At 52.5% G+C, this 19,916-nt stretch overlaps 1 protein-coding gene and 1 long non-coding RNA gene across 5 annotated transcripts in view; both read left to right on the top strand.

Annotated features, from left to right (window-relative positions):
- Nucleotides 1-19,916, top strand: part of NOP14 (NOP14 nucleolar protein) — a 30,062-nt gene that overhangs the window by 5,642 nt on the left and 4,504 nt on the right. For 2 of the 4 annotated variants that reach the window (XM_078003016.1, XM_015137885.3), the window contains exons 4-14: nucleotides 6,267-6,406; nucleotides 7,213-7,347; nucleotides 8,298-8,420; nucleotides 10,767-10,898; nucleotides 11,818-12,097; nucleotides 13,646-13,776; nucleotides 14,440-14,525; nucleotides 15,484-15,619; nucleotides 16,436-16,537; nucleotides 17,742-17,895; nucleotides 19,621-19,780. In XM_078003016.1, coding sequence (XP_077859142.1) covers nucleotides 6,267-6,406; nucleotides 7,213-7,347; nucleotides 8,298-8,420; nucleotides 10,767-10,898; nucleotides 11,818-12,097; nucleotides 13,646-13,776; nucleotides 14,440-14,525; nucleotides 15,484-15,619; nucleotides 16,436-16,537; nucleotides 17,742-17,895; nucleotides 19,621-19,780 — 1,579 coding nt within the window. Of the gene's footprint in view, nucleotides 1-6,266; nucleotides 6,407-7,212; nucleotides 7,348-8,297; nucleotides 8,421-10,766; nucleotides 10,899-11,817; nucleotides 12,098-13,645; nucleotides 13,777-14,439; nucleotides 14,526-15,483; nucleotides 15,620-16,435; nucleotides 16,538-17,741; nucleotides 17,896-19,620; nucleotides 19,821-19,916 lie in introns of all 4 variants that reach the window. The other 2 variants (XR_013417697.1, XM_015137886.3) reach the window with 2 other exon arrangements.
- On the top strand, nucleotides 1,506-4,499 carry LOC144341102 (uncharacterized). The gene is made up of 2 exons (XR_013417702.1): nucleotides 1,506-2,128; nucleotides 3,028-4,499. It is a non-coding gene; the product is annotated as an uncharacterized LOC144341102 (long non-coding RNA).

Raw genomic sequence — 19,916 nt, 5'->3', positions numbered from 1 at the left:
TCTCCACAAGTTTCGCAGGTGACAGTTTTTATGTTTTTTTTTTTTTTTTTTTTTTTTTTAAGCAAAAAAAAACTGTGGGGAGAACCCACGTCACTGACTCCAGGTGGCTCACTGAATGCACTACTTTGCTCACCTTACTTTATCAATCCCAGCCTAATATTTGTACAGTGGTGTTGATGGAGTTCCTTTAGCCTGTACCTACTGTGGAATTATGTGGAATTATACAGTTTGAGGAAAATCATATTGAGCCTCGTATCTGAGGATAACAACATGAAACAGATAAATTTTGGCCTTAAATAATGTTAACAGAGTCTAAGATTCAGTTCAGGACTGTCTTGAACCTTGTGTATAAGGTTGCAGTCATGACATCAATTACTTGACATTTCTTGTAAGTTAGAGTAGGTCCCATTTTCTGATGTCTTCAGAACAAAGGTGTACAAATCTAAAACTGACTCTCAAAGCTGTGTCTTGTTAGTGTGTGAAAGTTAAGGCGTTAGAGCCTGGGGCTGCCTTCTGATATTTGGCTAATCCAAGGGGCAAAAGGCTTAGGAGTTAGGGCAGCAAGCATGTGGTGCAGAACCTGCCATCTGCGGCACACCAGGAGACCCCGCCACTGCTCGGCTTCACAGGCCTGAAGAGAATGGCCAGTTATTTTAACCTCCGTGCCTTTCTCTTTGCTCTTTTCATTGTTCAAGACTTCTTGTGGACCCTTAGCTGTAAAACGCGTTCCCTGGGGAGATCTTCATTCCCTGAGAGTGGAGGTAACTGCCTTGGTATGAGTTGGGCGAGTGGCATTCCCCTTATTGCCAGGAGGCGCTGTGGTGCGCCCATGACTTGAGGAGGCACCGTGGTGCGCCGGGGACTAGAGGAGGCGCCGTGGTGCGCCGGTGACTAGGGGAGGCGCTGTGGTGCCGCTGCTGACTAGAGGAGGCGTTGTGGTGCGCCCGTGGCTAGGGGAGGCGCTGTGGTGCGCCCGTGGCTAGGGGAGGCGCTGTGGTGCGCCCGTGGCTAGGGGAGGCGCTGTGGTGCGCCCGTGGCTAGGGGAGGCGCTGTGGTCTGCCCGTGGCTAGGGGAGGCGCTGTGGTGCGCCCGTGGCTAGGGGAGGCGCTGTGGTGCGCCCGTGGCTAGGGGAGGCGCTGTGGTGCGCCCGTGGCTAGGGGAGGCGCTGTGGTGCGCCCGTGGCTAGGGGAGGCGCTGTGGTGCGCCCGTGGCTAGGGGAGGCGCTGTGGTGCGCCCGTGGCTAGGGGAGGCGCTGTGGTGCGCCCGTGGCTAGGGGAGGCGCTGTGGTGCGCCCGTGGCTAGGGGAGGCGCTGTGGTGCGCCCGTGGCTAGGGGAGGCGCTGTGGTGCGCCCGTGGCTAGGGGAGGCGCTGTGGTCTGCCCGTGGCTAGGGGAGGCGCTGTGGTGCGCCCGTGGCTAGGGGAGGCGCTGTGGTGCGCCCGTGGCTAGGGGAGGCGCTGTGGTCTGCCCGTGGCTAGGGGAGGCGCTGTGGTCTGCCCGTGGCTAGGGGAGGCGCTGTGGTGCGCCCGTGGCTAGGGGAGGCGCTGTGGTGCGCCCGTGGCTAGGGGAGGCGCTGTGGTGCGCCCGTGGCTAGGGGAGGCGCTGTGGTCTGCCCGTGGCTAGGGGAGGCGCTGTGGTGCCGCTGCTGGCTAGGGGAGGCGCTGTGGTGCGCCCGTGGCTAGGGGAGGCGCTGTGGTCTGCCCTTGGCTAGGGGAGGCGCTGTGGTGCGCCCGTGGCTAGGGGAGGCGCTGTGGTCTGCCCTTGGCTAGGGGAGGCGCTGTGGTGCCGCTGCTGACTAGGGGAGGCGCTGTGGTCTGCCCTTGGCTAGGGGAGGCGCTGTGGTGCCGCTGCTGACTAGGGGAGGTGCTGTGGTGCGCCCGTGGCTAGGGGAGGCGCTGTGGTGCGCCCGTGGCTAGGGGAGGCGCTGTGGTGCGCCCGTGGCTAGGGGAGGCGCTGTGGTGCGCCCGTGGCTAGGGGAGGCGCTGTGGTCTGCCCGTGGCTAGGGGAGGCGCTGTGGTGCCGCTGCTGACTAGGGGAGGCGCTGTGGTGCGCCCGTGGCTAGGGGAGGCGCTGTGGTCTGCCCTTGGCTAGGGGAGGCGCTGTGGTGCGCCCGTGGCTAGGGGAGGCGCTGTGGTCTGCCCTTGGCTAGGGGAGGCGCTGTGGTGCCGCTGCTGACTAGGGGAGGCGCTGTGGTCTGCCCTTGGCTAGGGGAGGCGCTGTGGTGCCGCTGCTGACTAGGGGAGGTGCTGTGGTGCGCCCGTGGCTAGGGGAGGCGCTGTGGTGCGCCCGTGGCTAGGGGAGGCGCTGTGGTGCGCCCGTGGCTAGGGGAGGCGCTGTGGTCTGCCCGTGGCTAGGGGAGGCGCTGTGGTGCGCCCGTGGCTAGGGGAGGCGCTGTGGTCTGCCCGTGGCTAGGGGAGGCGCTGTGGTGCCGCTGCTGACTAGAGGAGGCGCTGTGGTGCGCCCGTGGCTAGGGGAGGCGCTGTGGTCTGCCCTTGGCTAGGGGAGGCGCTGTGGTGCCGCTGCTGACTAGGGGAGGCGCTGTGGTGCGCCCGTGGCTAGGGGAGGCGCTGTGGTGCGCCCGTGGCTAGGGGAGGCACTGTGGTCTGCCCTTGGCTAGGGGAGGCGCTGTGGTGCGCCCGTGGCTAGGGGAGGCGCTGTGGTGCGCCCGTGGCTAGGGGAGGCGCTGTGGTGCGCCCGTGGCTAGGGGAGGCGCTGTGGTGCGCCCGTGGCTAGGGGAGGCGCTGTGGTGCGCCCGTGGCTAGGGGAGGCGCTGTGGTGCGCCCGTGGCTAGGGGAGGCGCTGTGGTGCGCCCGTGGCTAGGGGAGGCGCTGTGGTGCGCCCGTGGCTAGGGGAGGCGCTGTGGTGCGCCCGTGGCTAGGGGAGGCGCTGTGGTGCGCCCGTGGCTAGGGGAGGCGCTGTGGTGCGCCCGTGGCTAGGGGAGGCGCTGTGGTGCGCCCGTGGCTAGGGGAGGCGCTGTGGTGCGCCTGTGGCTAGGGGAGGCGCTGTGGTGCCGCTGCTGACTAGGGGAGGCGCTGTGGTGCGCCCGTGGCTAGGGGAGGCGCTGTGGTGCGCCCGTGGCTAGGGGAGGCGCTGTGGTGCCGCTGCTGACTAGGGGAGGCGCTGTGGTGCGCCCGTGGCTAGGGGAGGCGCTGTGGTCTGCCCGTGGCTAGGGGAGGCGCTGTGGTGCCGCTGCTGACTAGAGGAGGCGCTGTGGTGCGCCCGTGGCTAGGGGAGGCGCTGTGGTCTGCCCTTGGCTAGGGGATGCGCTGTGGTGCGCCCGTGGCTAGGGGAGGCGCTGTGGTGCCGCTGCTGACTAGAGGAGGCGCTGTGGTGCGCCCGTGGCTAGGGGAGGCGCTGTGGTCTGCCCTTGGCTAGGGGATGCGCTGTGGTGCGCCCGTGGCTAGGGGAGGCGCTGTGGTGCGCCCGTGGCTAGGGGAGGCGCTGTGGTGCGCCCGTGGCTAGGGGAGGCGCTGTGGTGCCGCTGCTGACTAGGGGAGGCGCTGTGGTGCGCCCGTGACTAGGGGAGGCGCTGTGGTGCGCCACTGACTAGAGCAGAAGTAGGACTCAGTTTCTCCGAGTAACAGGTCCTGGGAATTCAGCTATTCATTCCTGATTTCCTGTCCTTTGATTTTGATTATGAGCTCACCAAAACCCAGGTAATTTTTATAAAAGAAAAGCCTCTTACATGTGAAAATAAATACACTGAATTTGTCATGAGGAGACAAATTCTGTTTTGTTCAGCTGTCACATGGTCTGTTCTCTTAGATTAGGAGAATTTCATCTTAAAAACCATCCCGTGAGCACTTTACCGCTGCGGAAGCTGAGACTAAGGACAAGAGTTGGTGGTACTTGCTCAGGCTTCGTAACCAGAGGGGGCGGGGCTTCAATTCCCAAGTAGCCTGACTCTTAAATTGTAGCTGCTGTGTGCTGTTTTACACTGAATCCAGACATTTCACCTACTGTAAAACATACTGTTTGGACTTCAAAATAAATAGATACATAAAAAATCTTTCTAATCAAATCCTAATACAAACTCATTAAGGGAGGATTTCCTTTTTTTTTAAATCATCCTTTTCTGAATCTTTTATATAATTAATACAAGCTTATTAGTTGGCATTTTGCAAATCTTTTAAGAAACTATTATGATGGTACATGTATGCAGCCATAAAAAAGAATGAGATCATGTCTTTTGTGGGAACGTGGATGGAACTGGAGGCCATCCATCATCCTTAGCAAACTAACTCAGGAACAGAAAACCAAATACCACACTTTCTCACTTGTAAGTGGGGGCTAAATGATGAGAACTCTTGAACACAAGGAAACAGCAGGCATGGGGATCTAGAGAGGGAGGGAAAGGAGCAGAGAAGATCACCGTTGGACTTAGTACCTGGGTGATGAAATGATCTGTACAACAAACCCCCATGACACGAGTTTACCTGTGTAACAAACCTTCATCTGTACCCCCAAACCTAAAATAAAAGTTAAAAAAAAAAAAAGAAAATAGCGTGATCGAACTCGGATTACTAGGGTACTAAATAGTGTTTTCTGATATACTTAGTTTTCCAGGAAGGAAATCATTCGTTTCTGGAAATCAGGAATCATTCATTCATTCACTTACCAATACTGGTTTATGTGCCAGGCGCTGTTCTCGGTTCCAGAGAAATGGCAGTGTCAAAACAGAAAGCCATGCCCTCCTTCAGCTCACATTTTATGGGGAGACCCAAACATTAAACAAATGTGTCACCAAATTCTGCTGTCTGATCGAAGGTGGAAGTGCTGTGGAGGAGAAAGCCGGAAACGGCAGCACGCGCCATTGAGGCGTCTTGTTCAGCCTCACTGGAGTGTGTAGCATGACCACGGCTCACTGCAGCCTTGGCTTCCTGGGCTCAAGCAATCCTCCCATCTCAGCCTCCAGAGTAGCTGGGACTACGGGTGTGCGCTACCATGCCTGACCAAGATTTTGGCTTTTACTTGAGAAAAGGAGTCTGGGTGTTGGAGCCAAGGAATCGCATAGTGTGACAAGACAAGGCCAATGGGATTTCCCAGCAAACTGGATACAGGTGTGGGAGACAGGCATCAAGGACGACTCCAAGGGTGTGTGGCCTAAGCACCTGGGAAGATAGAATTGCCATTTGTTGCGATGAGAAGACTGGGATAGATGGGTTTGGGGGAGTTTGCAATGCCCGCTAGACATCCACGGTGCGGTGCTGGAGGTGCAGTCGGGTCAGGGAGAATGCAGGCTGGAGACAGGAACTGGATGCTGTCAGCACAGAGACTGAATGAGGCTGCCAAGGGAATACGAGTAGTTAGAGGACAGACAGCAGGAACTGTGACCTGAAGAGTTGGTGAAGAGGGGACAGTGAGGCCCTGGCGGCAGAGTTGGGCTAGGAGCCAAGAAGAGAAAGCTTTTCTAGAATGAGTGGTGAATGTGTTGAGCGCTGCTGGTAGTGAGAGGAAGACTGAGAACTGACCCATCACTCAGGCAAGACGGCATTTCAGAGGAGACGCAGGGGAGAGTCAGAGAGGGATGAAGAGAAAGGAGAGAGGGGGTTGAGAAGGGAGTGGAGGTGGGGAGCCCAGGCAGGCACCAGGCTAGGGCTCTGCTGGTCAGGGAGCTGCTGGCATGCTGGAGGCCCAAGCTGGAGAAACCATCTTAACATTTGTTTCTGTTATGATGTGGGCCTTTGGATATATCATTTCCCATCTGAGCCTCTTTTTCATTTGAGAAATTGGATTTTTAAAGGTTTCTTTTATTCCAAATGCGATGTTTCCTACAATGTTTAATTTCTCTTCTGCCCTAGTGAGTAGGGCAGACTGAAGATCAGCGGCCCTGGTAGATGATTCCTGCTCCTGCCCTTAGCTCAGGGCTTTGGAGTCTCTAGGCCCTGCCCAGGGAGCTGGGAGGGACACAGACTGTGCCATTGACCCTAGGCGACACCCCCACAAGACCCTGGAGCCAGCTTGCTCTGGGCTTGCCAGTCTTCACTAGAACCAGCACCATCAAAAATAGGTGCTCAGTGTTTCCAGCCACTTGGGTTATAGCCAGTTGGGAGTGTAATGGGTCTGGGTTTTCTCAGAGTGGCTTACCTTGGGTATTTCTCAAGTGCCATTGTGCCTGTGGTCTCAGGCCAGGCTGTTGCGTGTGAGCATTTTTTTCTCAAATATGGAATTTTCCAGAGCACTGTGGGGGAAGCGCTGGCAGAGTGCTAAGGAAACGCTTCCCACGCCAGGGCTGGGCTTCACTGGGGTTTTCTGCCTTTCGCCCCAGCTGAGCTGACTGCTGCCCACTTCGGAGGCGGCGGCGGGCTCCTGCACAAGAAGACTCAACAGGAAGGCGAGGAGCAGGGGAAAGCCAAGTCCCGGAAGGAGCTGATTGAAGAGCTCATTGCCAAATCTAAACAAGAGAAGGTGGGTTAGCCAGTGTTCTTGACCATCTTCTCCATGGTAAGACAGGCTCACCAAGATGTGTTCGAGCTTTTTTTCCCTGTACATTTTTAGGCTGTGTTTAATATTTTATATGAGTTTAATAAAAGCATTTATTGTGAATAGGAATTTTAAAAATCACGTAAAGCATATACCTCTGACCGGTTTTGGTTCTTTTGCCTTTTTTTAGTTTAAGTTTTGTTTTATTTTGAGATGTGGTCTCTGTTGCCCGGGCTGGAGTACAGTGGCACGATCAAAGCTCACTGTGGCCTCAAACTCCTGGGCTCAAGGATGAAGTGATCCTCCCACCTCAGCTCCCCTAGCAGCTAGGGGGCACTACCATGTCCAGCTAATTATTGTTTTATGTTTTGTGGAGATGGGGATCATGCTGTGTCGACCAGGCTGGTCTCAAACTCCTGGCCTCAAGCAGTACTCCCACCTTGGCCTAGTTGGAAAGCACAGGGTGAGCCACCGCACCTGGCACGGATGGGTTTTTTGTTGTTGCTGGTTTCAGTATCTGACGTGTACCCAAAAAATCACTTTTTTTTTTCATTTGCCGTGAACTGCTCAGAGTATCTAAATTAATGGTTTATGGCAGGAAATGATTTCCATCTGATGAGATTTTGTAGCTTTGCATTTAAAATACTAATTTCTCCTGGCCTCTTTTCTCTGTTGAAACGTTTGGTGCTGACTGAGTGGTCACCATGTGTGTCCTTGGCACTGACATTGGGCCTCTGGGTTGAAGTCCAATAGTAATGATATGTGGTGTGTGTCTGTTATTTTTTCCCCAGAGGGAGAGACAAGCTCAACGAGAAGATGCCCTCGAGCTCACAGAGAAGCTAGACCAAGACTGGAAAGAAATTCAGACTCTCCTGTCCCACAAAACTCCCAAGTCAGAGAACAGAGATAAAAAGGAGAAACCCAAGGTGGGAGCCAAGTGACTGAAAGAAAGTTTTCACTTACTGAACCTGGCTGACTGTCCAGAGAAAGGGCTGTTTCCTTCCGAACAAGTTTCTGTTGAACATTGATACTGAATTAGCTGCTGTGTGTAATCTTGGGGTGGAAGGAGATTCAGTTACTTGAGTCTCTATTCCAAGTGAATTCAACGGAAGAAAGGGGTGTTTCTGGATGGAAGAAGTACTTCAGGGTGGACACATCAGAACAGGTGTCTGAACTTCCCTGTGGCGCATCTGTCTGTTGATACATAATACATACACTTAATATACATTTACTTACTTTTTCCTCTATAAACAGTGCTTGTGTCCTACTGCATTCTCTTTAGTCTAAACTGTTGGAAAATGCATTTGTTTAAGAAACTGGGTTCTCAGAGAAATCTAGATTTTGCCAGATTAGTGCCATGTGGTCATCTGTACATCTTTGTGGGTCACTCTTGCTATTACTGATATTTTACTTAATTTCCCATGTTTAGGGCGTAATACCTGGATAAGTAGTGTTTTTGTTGTTGTTTGAGACTGAGTCTCGCTGTGTCACCCAGGCTGGAGTGTAGTGGTGCAATCTTGGCTCACTGCAACCTCCACCTCCCGGGTTCAAGCGATTCTCTTGCCTCAGCCTCCCAAAGTGCTGAGATTACAGGCGTGAGCCACTGTGCCCAGCCTGTTTTTGTTAAAGCAGATGTATTCTGAGAAGAATTTTTCTAGGGGTAAACAAATTCTTTGTGACCAAATGTCCACTGATTTTGCAATCCTCAAGGCTGACGAGAACAGTTTTCTCTCTCGAAGAAAAGATGTAGGTGTGGCTTAACTACTTCAATAACATTATGCAGCCATTACTAGAATGTCCCAGGAAGCTAGATCTTTTCTTTTTGTAAAATAAGAAATATATTTTTAAAATGAAAAATTTCTTCTTTCTGCCTTAGCCCGATGCATATGACATGATGGTTCGTGAGCTTGGCTTTGAAATGAAGGCGCAGCCCTCTAACCGGATGAAGACGGAGGCGGAATTGGCAAAGGAAGAGCAGGAGCGCCTCAAGAAGCTGGAGGTAGGGTGGCAGCACCTCAGGAGCAGGGCTGTGCTGCTGTCCATCCACAGCGCCTTCCGCTCCATTTTGCACGATGGGCTGAAGAGAATACTCTGTTTGATCAGTGGAATATTTTAGTCCATTTAAAGTTTATATTTATTCATGATTACCTTTTTTTTTTTCTTTTTTTTTGAGACGGAGTTTCACTCTGTCCCCCAGGCTGGAGTGCAGTGGCGCAATCTCGGCTCACTGCAAGCTCCGCCTCCCGGGTTCACGCCATTCTCCTGCCTCAGCCTCCTGAGTAGCTGGGACCGCAGGCACGTGCCACCACACCTGGCTAATTTTTTTGTATTTTTAGTAGAGATGGGGTTTCACCATGTTAGCCAGGATGGTCTCAATCTCCTGAACTCGTAATCTGCCCGCCTTGGCCTCCCAAAGTGCTGGGATTACAGGCGTGAGCCACCGCACCCAACATGAATAACTTTTTATTTCTGATCATAAAAGCAAAAACAAAATAAAATGCAAATAATACCCAAGTACAGCAAATTAAAAGTGGACTTTTTTTTAATTTTTTTTGAGACGGAGTTTCACTCTGTTGCCGAGGCTGGATTGCAGTAGTGTGATCTTGGCTCACTACAACCTCCGCCTCCCAGGTTCAAGCAATTGACCTACCTCAGCCTCCTGAGTACCTGGCGTTACAGCTGCCCCCACCACGCCCAGCTAATTGTTGTATTTTTAGTAGAGATGGGATTTCACTATGTTGGCCAGGCTGGTCTCAAACTCCTGACCTCAAGCAATCCACCTATCTTGGCCTCCCAAAGTGCTGAGATTACAAGCATGAGCCACTGCGCTGCCAAAAATGGACATTCCTTAATAATTACTCTATCCCAAAACATCTACTAACAATGTAATGAGTATATTATCTTGTAAGCTTTTTTTTTAAATGCAGTTTTAAAAAATCCATTGCGTTAAAACAAAAACGAAGTAAAGACACTTCTACAGCTGGCTGAGTTTTTTCGTTTGTTTTTTGTTGTTGTTTGTTTTGTTTTCCAAGGCAGAGTCTTGCTCTGTCACCCGGGCTGGAGTACAGTGGCACGATCTCGGCTCACTGCAACTTCTGCCTCCCAGGTTCAAGCAATTCTCCTGCCTCCACTTCCCAAGTAGCTGGGATTACAGGCACCTGCCACCACACCCGGCTAATTTTTGTATTTTTAGTAGAGACAGGGTTTCACCATGTTGGCCAGGCTGGTCTTGAACTCCGGGCCTCAGGTGATCCACCCACCTTGGCCTCCCAAAGTTCTGGGATTACAGGCGTGAGCCACTGCACCCAACCACATTTGTTTTTTTTTTTAAACAAGGTCTCTGTTGCCGTGACTGGAGTGTAGTGGCATGATCACAGCTTACTGCAGCCTCGACCTCCCAGGCTCAGGCAGTCCTTCTGCCTCTGCCTTGCAGGTAGCTGGAACCACAGACTCACACCACTATGCCCAGCTAATTTTTTTTTTTTTGAGATGGAGTCTCACTCTGTCGCCCAGCTAGAGTACAGTGGCACAATCTTGGCTCACTGCAAACTCCACCTCCTGGGTTCAAGTGATTCTCCTGCCTCAGCCTCCTGAGTAGCTGGGATTACAGGCGCCCAACACCATGCCCGGCTAATTTTTGTATTTTTAGTAGAGACAGGATTTTGCCGTGTTGGCCAGGTGGTCTTGAACTCCTGACCTCAGGTGATCCACTTACTTCAGCTTCCCAAAGTGCTAGGATTACAGGTGTGAGCCACTGCGCCTGGCCCCAGCTAATTTTTAAACATTGTTTGTATAGATGAGCATCTCCTTATGTTGCCTTGGCTGTTCTCAAACTCCTGGGCTCAGCTGATCCTCCCACCGCGGCCTCCCACAGTGCTGGGGTTACAGGCATGAGCTGCCATCACACCTGGCTCAGCTGGCTGTTTTGACGTAACCACATCACTAGCTTCTTCCCATGTCCAGTGTGTGGTCAAATAGTGGAGGCCCTGGAGCTGCTTGCTCTTGGCGTCCTGGCTCCTCTTCTCTCGGTGCAGGGGGTGATGACTTCCAGTCGGGGCTGGCCAGCAGAATTTTGCTATGAAGACCTTAGAATAATAGGCTTGCCTGGTGACTGGAGAGTATTGGCCACAAAGTTTGAACAGTTGATTTTGTTAAATGAGGAATGTACTGCTTAGCAAGTATTTGCATGCCTGATTGAAAACTGCAGGCAGAAAGCAAGCTGGATGCACCAGCCTCACAGCTGGGAGGACCGTAGGCCCAGCCCGCTGCCCACGGCAGGACTGCACGCCTCCTCACCAAGTGTTGGAGGAGTGTGCCCCAAGACATCTCATTTCTTCCTGCTCAGGCCGAGAGGCTTCGAAGAATGCTTGGAAAGGATGAGGATGAAAATGTGAAGAAACCAAAACATATATCAGCAGATGATCTGAATGATGGCTTCGTGCTAGATAAAGATGACAGGCGTTTGCTTTCCTACAAAGTAAGATATTTGCCGTCATTTTCTCTCTTTTTTTTCTAATTTAAAAACTTTTTTCGTATTCATTTTAGGAATTTATTACAGTTGGGAATTTTAAATATTTTTAACCAGTTTCTCTAAAGTTCTTTATCTGGGTGTTCATGGTATATCAAGTATCAAAACTTTAGAGAGGAGACTTTAACAATAGTGTGTGCATTCGCTTGCTCATGCTCTGTCTCTCTCTCTCTCTCTCTCTCAAAGAAATACAGATAAAACTGCTTACTTGGTTAACATCAACTACTTCTGTTAATAACGGCATGATTCTGTCTACATGACCTCAGCGTACTATCGAGGGAGCTAACTCAAGGCTAGAGTTGTGAATTTTCTCTGAGTGATGTCATTGAGTTTCTGTGACTGGTGTAGTTTTTAATTCACGAACTTTATAAATTGATACCCTTTTCTCATTTTAAGAGTGTATCAATCAGGGTCCAGGGAAGCAAAATAAGGCAGGACAGGTTTCAAGCAGAAGAGGTCCACGCCGGAAAATGGATACTGATAAAAACACTAGGTTACCTGGAGGAGCAGAAGGTACAGCCCTCCCAAACCAGTGGTGGGTGCTGTAGACACTCCCAGTGTTCAAGCCCACGGCCACTGAACACCTTCCAAATCCTGATCCCATGCCGCTCCCTAGCAGAACCTGAACCTGGCCCACCATCCTGCAGCAGGGTTCGCTGGGAGCTTGTAGCTCCTATGGCTCAAATAGCCTAGCAGCGGGTGGTGGGCAGGAGGTCTAATGCCAGTGGGCAGATGGAGCACACAGGTTTGTGTTCCTTGCAACCACATAGGAAGCACTGATGTGTGCTGCCTCTTGATGTGGCTGCGAGATGGTCCAGTGGTTGTCTCAGCCTGTCCTGATGCCCTGTGGTTTCCACACTCTTGGTAGGATGGAAAGATGAATGTCGAGGAAGATGGCCAGGAAGAGCAAAGCAAGGAAGCCAGTGACCCTGAGAGCAACGAGGAAGAAGGTGACAGTTCAGGCAGGGAGGACACAGAGGAGAGTGATAGTCCAGATGGCCACTCGGACCTGGAATCCAACGTAGAGAGCGAGGAAGAAAACGAGAAGCCAGCAAAAGAGCAGCGGCAGACTCCTGGGAGAGGGCCGACGAGCGGCAAGGGAAGAGCTGGAAAAGCTGCCGGAGACGAGCTGCCCTACACGTTCGCAGGTGGGCAAGTGCGTGGGTTTCCTCAGGTTCTCGGATAACCTTTATGACCTGGCCATAGCTGTGTGTGTTTGTCTCGCGCCCAGGAGGTGCATTTGTGGAGTGGGGACCAAGGATGCCCTTGGGAGTGCGTGGACACACCCTGTGTCTGCTGATCCAGGTCTTAGAGCGAGTGGTCATGTTAGTTTGTCACCGTGGTTCTGTGGGCCGGCCCCAGATGGGCCAGACGCATCTCTCTGTAGTGGTACCTTCACCTCCCCTGTAGCATACGGTCAGCCTCTTGTGGCGGACCAGAGGGGCCGGGCTGGGGAGGTAGGTAAACATCTGTGAGAAGGCTTCCATGTTCCCACCTGGGCCTCCTGCTTGGCCACGTAACATTTTAGATGGAATATACAGTGTTGTTTTGTCTAGTATCTGGAGAAAAACTGTCCAGGCCAGGAGCATGGCTGACGCCTGTGATCCCAACAGTTTGGGAGGCCAAGGTGGGTGGGTCACTTGAGCCTTGGAATTTGAGACCAGCCTGGGCAACATTGCAAAACCTCGTTTCTACCAAAAATATTAAAAATAAGCCTGGTGCAATGGCTTGTGCCTGTGTTCCCAGCTACTCAAGAGGCTGTGGTGGGAGGATCACTTGAGCCTGGGAGGCTGAGGTTGCAGTGAGCCGCGATCACACCACTGCACTCCAGCCTGGGTAACAGAGCAGGACCCTGTCTCAAAAAAAAAGAAAAAAATGGTCGGGTTCTCGTAAGCAATGGCGAATTGTCCTGTGCCTGCAGGATGCTTCCAGAGGAGAAGCTAGTGGTGAAGCTGGCCTCTGTGACGTGCCCTCTGGTGGCAAGAGTCTCATGAGCTGACACTGCTTGGCTCGTAGTGGCTCCTTCCAGGTCTTTCTGAAGTGGTCTGGGCACTAAACCCAGCGCCCTGCCACCGAGATGCTCTGAAACTGTGGGTGTTTTAGCAAATTCCTAATAGAGGAAAGGTGGGAGGGCATTTCCTTATTAGCGTGTTCCCAGGTGCGTGATCGCTCCTGACAGCCCAGGTCAGGATGGCTGATACCCCTCCAGATGTGCCAGAGCAAAAGCTGGTGGGTTTGTTGTGATTGTGAAGTAGAATAGTTATATGAAATTACCTCTATGTTAGCAGACATGTAAGTAATTCTCATTTTAAATGTTAAATGTGGGCCAGGTACGGTGGCTCATGCCTGTAATCCCAGCACTTTGGGAGGCCAAGGTAGGCAGATCACCTGAGGTCAGGAGCTCGAGACCAGCCTGGCCAACATGGTGAAGCCCTCTCTCTACTAAAAATACACAAATTAGCCGGGCATGGTGGCAAGTGTCTGTAGTCCCGGCTACTCAGGAGGCTGGGGCAGGAGAATTGCTTGAACCCAGGAGGCAGAAGTTTCAGTGAGCTGAGATCGCACCACTGCACTCCAGCCTGGGCAACAGAGCGAGACTTCATCTCAAAAAAAAAAAAAAAAAAGAAAGAAAAAAAAAATATATATATATGTATATATAAATGTTAAATGTGCAGTATGTTTTGTGTTTTTGATAGCCCCTGAATCCTATGAGGAACTGAGATCTCTATTGTTAGGAAGATCGATGGAAGAGCAGCTTTTGGTGGTGGAGAGAATTCAGAAGTGCAACCACCCGAGTCTCGCAGAAGGAAACAAAGCAAAATTAGAAGTACGTGGATTGAGTGTGTGTGGAGTCCTGGGAGTGTCGGCACAGCCCCGTATATGAATGCCAGAATTGTGTGAAGTTGTGCAACGGCCACGTGTGCCTCAGGCCAGATGGGGCCAGCCTGTCACCTGGTTACCTATGATGATGGCTGGGAACACTTGGTATGGCACAGGCAGAGGCCTCCCTTGGCTTTGGCTCCTCTCTAAGCCTCGTGCCAGAGCCAGCCAGAGGCAGGCATGGGGACCTTCACCTTCATGTTACAGGGGAGGACACTAAGGTTAACATAGCCACAAGTAGCAGAGCCAGACTGCTGTCAGATAGGTGGCTGTGATTGTGCCTTTTCCTCTCAGTGAGAGGTGAATGTTCCGTGAGGGGGGGCGCCGTGCTGTGTGTGCTCCTCATGTTGCTTTCCTAGTGATGTGTTGTCTGCTGTTCTACAGAAGGATGCGCTGACCCTTAGCTTTCCCCCTCTACACTTTCTAGTGCTTAGCAAGTTCTAGCAGTGTCTTTGCTTGCATGTTAGAAGGCTGCTCATGTCTGTATCCCTGGGCTCCCCCGCCCCACCTGGTTGTCACCAGAATGCAGCTTGATCTGGAAGCTGTGTGCCTGTGGCTTTGTTCTTGGTGCTGAGCACTGAGCTTTATTTCCCAATTCATGTTCCTGCAGAAACTGTTTGGCTTTCTTTTGGAGTACGTTGGCGATTTAGCTACAGATGACCCACCAGACCTCAGAGTAATTGATAAATTGGTTGTGTAAGTAAAAAACGTGTGTTATCTGGGATGTGGGGCTGAGCAGAACAGTTTTTCTCCCATTTAGAGTCATAAAAACACATTCCAGAGTTACTAAGGTAGGTGGCATGGTGGCGTCGGCATGCCAGGTAGGCGGGTGGTCACCCAGGGTTTGTGAGTCTCACAGCACAAGCCCGCATGCCGCTCCAGCCACCGTAGAGCTGGGACTGACTTTTAACCACAAACAAGTTGATTTTGAAACAAGTGAACCCCTTTAGATTTGTGGCTGGGATGGGGTGGCTCATTGTAAGTTTCAAGCTCTGGGTGATTGAGATATTTGGAAAGCATGGTAGACACCCCGCCCCTCAGCCCTCAGTGAAACCCAGGTGGGTGGTTCTGCATGCCAGGCAGTGTGTCCCTCTTGTCTGCATGGGGCCTTCCAGGGCGAGTTCCCGCCCTCGCTGCACTCTTAAGTCTGTGTGACCGTGACCCACTCGGTGGCTCCTGGCCCCCGGGGCCGGTGGCAGGAAGAATGCCAGAGGGGCAGAGTTATCAGTTGAGAGTGTTGGTGTCCTATCCGTGAGAGCACACACCAGCTTCCTGCCCTGTGCCGCACAGAGCTCTCCACGTCATCTGCGTACATGGAGACACTATCAAAGAAGTACCTGTCGTGAGGAATAAATGAGTTAATATGGAAAGTGCCTTGGAGCTGTCCACTGCAGCTGCCACACAGAGCGGTGCCCCCAACAACGGTTACCACAGATCAAGCTGTTTCTTCCACCACCTCCAGTCCATGTTATGGCCGAGTTTTTAGGAAATGGCAGAAGTGAGTGTAGACTGTTAAGAATACTGTTAGAAAAAGCAGATTCATCCAGTTCTTACTTGCTCAGTCAACAGGTGATTTCATAGGAAAATGGCTTGCAGGGTTTTTGTGTTTCTTATCTAAAGTCATTCTCTCCTGACTTTCATTTCTGCTGAACAGGCAGTTATATAATCTTTGCCAGATGTTTCCTGAATCTGCAAGTGACGCTGTCAAATTTGTTCTCCGAGATGCCATGCATGAGATGGAAGAAATGATTGAGACCAAAGGCCGGGCAACATTGCCAGGGTTGGACGTGGTAAGCAGAGTTCAGTTTAGGCACTGCCCCTGCCATGGAGGTTCTGATGGTATCACAGAAGGCCGATGATGGGTACGATGCTCTTGGCCGCGCCCTGTCCTCCAGGGTGATCTGGAGCGAGAGCTGCAGGGCAGCGAGCCTGGGAGGGGAGGGCACTCCTCCACTAGCCACGGACTAACGTGTGGGTCGTACAAGGAGATTCTGGTTTGATTCCACGTGAATGGTGCCGTATTTGGTCCAGTGACAGAAATGTTGGAAGGCAAATAGAACCACAATATTTTCCATAAGGGCCCAAGCCTATGAACTGGTTTTAATTGGTCTCGGTTTCTGTGTTATTCAAAGGTTGGGAGACATTTGAACACTAAGATTTTTAACAATTTTATAACAGCCTCATGCTGTATTTTCAGCTTTAGTAACTTTAAGGAAATACTTGCTGAGATATGCTCTTTATTGCCTGGTGTTTGTGTTGAAATGGATTCACAATAGTTAGCAGAAGCTTAAAACTGTAGGTAGGACTTAGGTTAATGATTTTAATCAACTCCCCAAAACGGGATCTGAGCCTGTGTCTGTAACCATTGCTGACTGCTTCAGCGAAGCCTTCACGGGCCTCAGCACAGTGTCCTCACTGTACGTTTAGCTGTTTGACTCACGGTGGTTGGATGCCTGTTCTGTGACACTGAGGCCAGAACTCTGGGCCAAGGAGATGCACCCTCTCCTCCCCAGAGCCTGTTCTTGGCTCCGGAGTGTTTGTGGGGAGGGCATATGGATGGACTTCATTTACCTTCTTTAACCTGTATGGTAACACTTTCTTTCCAGCTCATTTATTTGCAAATCACTAGGTTGCTGTTTCCAACTTCCGACTTCTGGCACCCGGTGGTGACCCCTGCCCTCGTGTGCCTGAGTCAGCTGCTCACCAAGGTGTGTCCTCTCCACACACAGCAGGGGCCGGCCTGCTACACCACGGGTGGCCAGAGCCACAGCCCCTCGGGGCCTTGTGGAACATAAGCGTGGCGGTTCAAGGGCTGCAGAGACTGAGCACTGGGGTTAGGTATAAGAGGGCCCATCTAGGCCGGGCGCGGTGGCTCAAGCCTGTAATCCCAGCACTTTGGGAGGCCGAGACAGGCGGATCACGAGGTCAGGAGATCGAGACCATCCTAACATGGTGAAACTCTGTCTCTACTAAAAATACAAATAGTTCGCCGGGTGTGGTGGCAGGTGCCTGTGTTCCCAGCTACTCGGGAGGCTGAGGCAGGAGAATGGCGTAAACCCAGTAGGCGGAGCTTGCAGTGAGCTGAGATCCGGCCACTGCACTCCAGCCTGGGCGGCAGAGCAAGACTCCGCCTCAAAAAAAAAAAAAAAAGAGGGCCCATCTAAAAGAGCCCTAGCTCGAGCAGCCCGAGATATGGGTGGGAGTGGGAGAGCCTGGTTTGGCACCTCAAGGTTACAGATGGTGGGACCCCAGAAAACAACCTTTTGAGTTAGTGGTGAAGTTATCCAGTGTGAAGATAAGGACTTTTGTTCCCTTTTTGGCTTAAAAAGTTTAAGCTGTTCCTTTTTCTTTATTAGGCATGTGATTGGTACATGCTTACTGCAGTAATCGTACGCTCTGTATGGGTGGAAGGAACTTTATAAATAGTACAGCTCTGGCTGGGCACAGTGGCTCATGCCTATAATCCCAACACTTTGGGAGGCCGAGGCGGGCGGATTGCCTGAGGTCAGGAGTTCAAGACCAGCCTGGCCAACATGGTGAAACCCCGTCTCTACTAAAAATACAAAAATTAGCTGGGTTTGGTGCCACATGCCTGTAATCCCAGCTACTCCGGAGACTGAGGCAGGAGAATCACTGGAACCCGGGAGGTGGAGGTTGCAGTGAGCCGTGATTGTGCCATTGCACTCCAGCCTGGGCAACAGGAGTGAAACTCTGTCTCAGGGGGAAAATATCACTAAAGCTCTTTATGTTTTTGTCATCTCACTTGGTCCTCTCAACACTGCCATCAGGTGCGGGGGTTCCCTCTGTACCCGTGAAGCTCAGTGGGGTGTGTGGTTCAGGGAAGCCCAGTGGTTGGCCTAGCATGGCATGACATCGTCCCAGGACAGTAACCCCCCAAATATTCTTTTCCAGTGCCCTGTCCTGTCCCTCCAGGACGTGGTGAAGGGCCTGTTCGTGTGCTGCCTGTTCCTGGAGTATGTGGCTTTGTCCCAGAGGTTTATACCTGAGCTTATTAATTTTCTTCTTGGGATTCTTTACATAGCAACTCCAAACAAAGCAAGCCAAGGTGAGTTGATTTGAAGAAGCTTCCTACCAATATTTTATACTTTAGAGTGTTTTAAAGTAGTTCATACTCATTGTAGAAGGTTTAGAATATGGAAAAGTAGAGGAAACATACAAACCTGCCACCCGCCGTCCTGAGTAGCACCCTCTTTCCCTCTGTGTGAGCGTGCACATGCCATGTGGGGAAAAGCAGCGCCACCGGTGACCTGTGCTGTCCAGCGTGGTCTCCATTGGCCAGAGTCTGAACTGAGACATGCCCCACGTGTGACACATGCCCAGGTGGCGAAGACAGTGCCAGAAATACTAAAATATCTTAATTTTTTGTATTATGTGTTAAAATCACAATATTTTGGTATTTGGGGTTAGATAAGATCTATTGTTAAAATCAATTTTACCTTTTTACTTTTTCCTCACATGACAACAAGGCAGTGTGAAAGTTCTCGTGTGGCTCACACAGGCATCGCTGCTGTGTTGCTTCTGTAACGCTCTGAACTCGGGAGGGAGGGTGGCAAGAGCAGCGCTGGGATGAGGAGCAGTCTGCCCACTGCCTGCCCTCCTGGGCCCTCACCCCAGCCCCTGTGCTCCTCCCCCTTCCCCTGATGCCAACTCTGCTCCCGGATGCTTCCTCAGCACTTGCTGCTTCCCTTTGGGGGGGCGAAGAGCTGTGCAGCCTCTGTCCTGAACTCTTCCATGTCTGTGGATGCCTCTCCCAGCCTGACCAGAGGTTGGACCTCAAGGCTAAGACCCCCGCCCTCTATTTCCAGTTCACCGTGCAGTGCCAAGCGCCTGCATGTCGAGGGGACTGACCTGAGGAGCAGGTGCTCTGGCATCATTCACACTGCCAGCAGAGTCCCTTCCAAGAGGGATCTGGCCATTCCTCCGGTTCAGTGCTCCCATTCTGCCACCCCCTGGCTCCCGAGGCTCCTGTCTGTCTGTCAGGCTTGGTGCCGGGTACCAGAGAGGCGCGGTCGCCCACATGCTCCCTGCCTCAGGGAGAGCCACCTGCAGATTGCTGCAGTCCCGCGTGTGAAGGGCTGTGAAGGAACAGGCTGGGCACGGGTGGAGTCAGGGAGGGGGCGTGCATCTCGGCTTTGGGGGAGTGGGACGGGGCTTGACCCACCACCTTCCCCTCTCTCTTGGCCTGGCACCTCCGCCCCACTGTGCCTGTCTCCATCCCTCCCCCTGCAGCCACGCCCTCAGCCTGGATTGCCCTTCTCTGTGGATTGACTCCTTCGTGTCCTACAGGCCTTTGCTGACATCTGCCCCCTCAGGCCTCTCCCGCCCTGCACCGTCACCCGACTGACCCTGCTGTCTGCCCCCTGCCCCTCTGCTTTCCTTTCTCGTGTTCTGTCTGGTCCATTTGCTCCTTGGGGTGCTGTTCGCTGCCTGTCTCCCGACAGGGGCAGGGACTTCAGTCTGTTCCTGGATGTGGCCTGAGCGCCTCATCAGCCCCATGTGGTGCCTAGTAGGTCCCAGGACGTCTGTTGCAAGCAGGCCTCCCAGGCAGGATCAGGCACTTGGCTCTCACCGCACCCCCTGCCAGAGCTTTCCCCCTTCCCCTGAGGTGTCCCTGCCCACACGGAAACCCTCAGTGTCTGGCACAACCCAGAAACATAAAAATCAGTGTGTGTCTGTTAGAGAGTGAACTTCCACAGGCTTGGTGCTGCAGAGCCTGCTGGGAGCCCAGTAACGTTCAGGCCATCTCTGTCCTGTCGCACTTGGAATTCAGGTTCCACTCTGGTGCACCCTTTCAGAGCACTTGGGAAGCACTCGGAACTGCTTGTGGTGTCTGATAGAGAGGATGTGGCCACGTGGCAGCAGAGCAGCCTCTCCCTCCGCTGGGCGAGTGGACTGAGGGCCCCCACTTCAACAGAGGCCAATCACATCCGGTATGTGAGGGGACCCCGCTTTGGGGCCTGTGCCCTATGCGTCCCCAGAGGCAGGAGGAGCCACTCATGCTTTCTGATGGGCTGTTAGCGAACTTGCTGCCCGGCCGTTTGGCTTGATGGAGGGTGAAAGCCTTTC

This window comes from Macaca mulatta, chromosome 5 (assembly GCF_049350105.2).
Source record: "Macaca mulatta isolate MMU2019108-1 chromosome 5, T2T-MMU8v2.0, whole genome shotgun sequence".
NCBI lineage: Eukaryota > Metazoa > Chordata > Mammalia > Primates > Cercopithecidae > Macaca > Macaca mulatta.
Note: the sequence above shows the minus strand (reverse complement) of the source record. Positions and strands in the feature narration are given on the sequence as shown.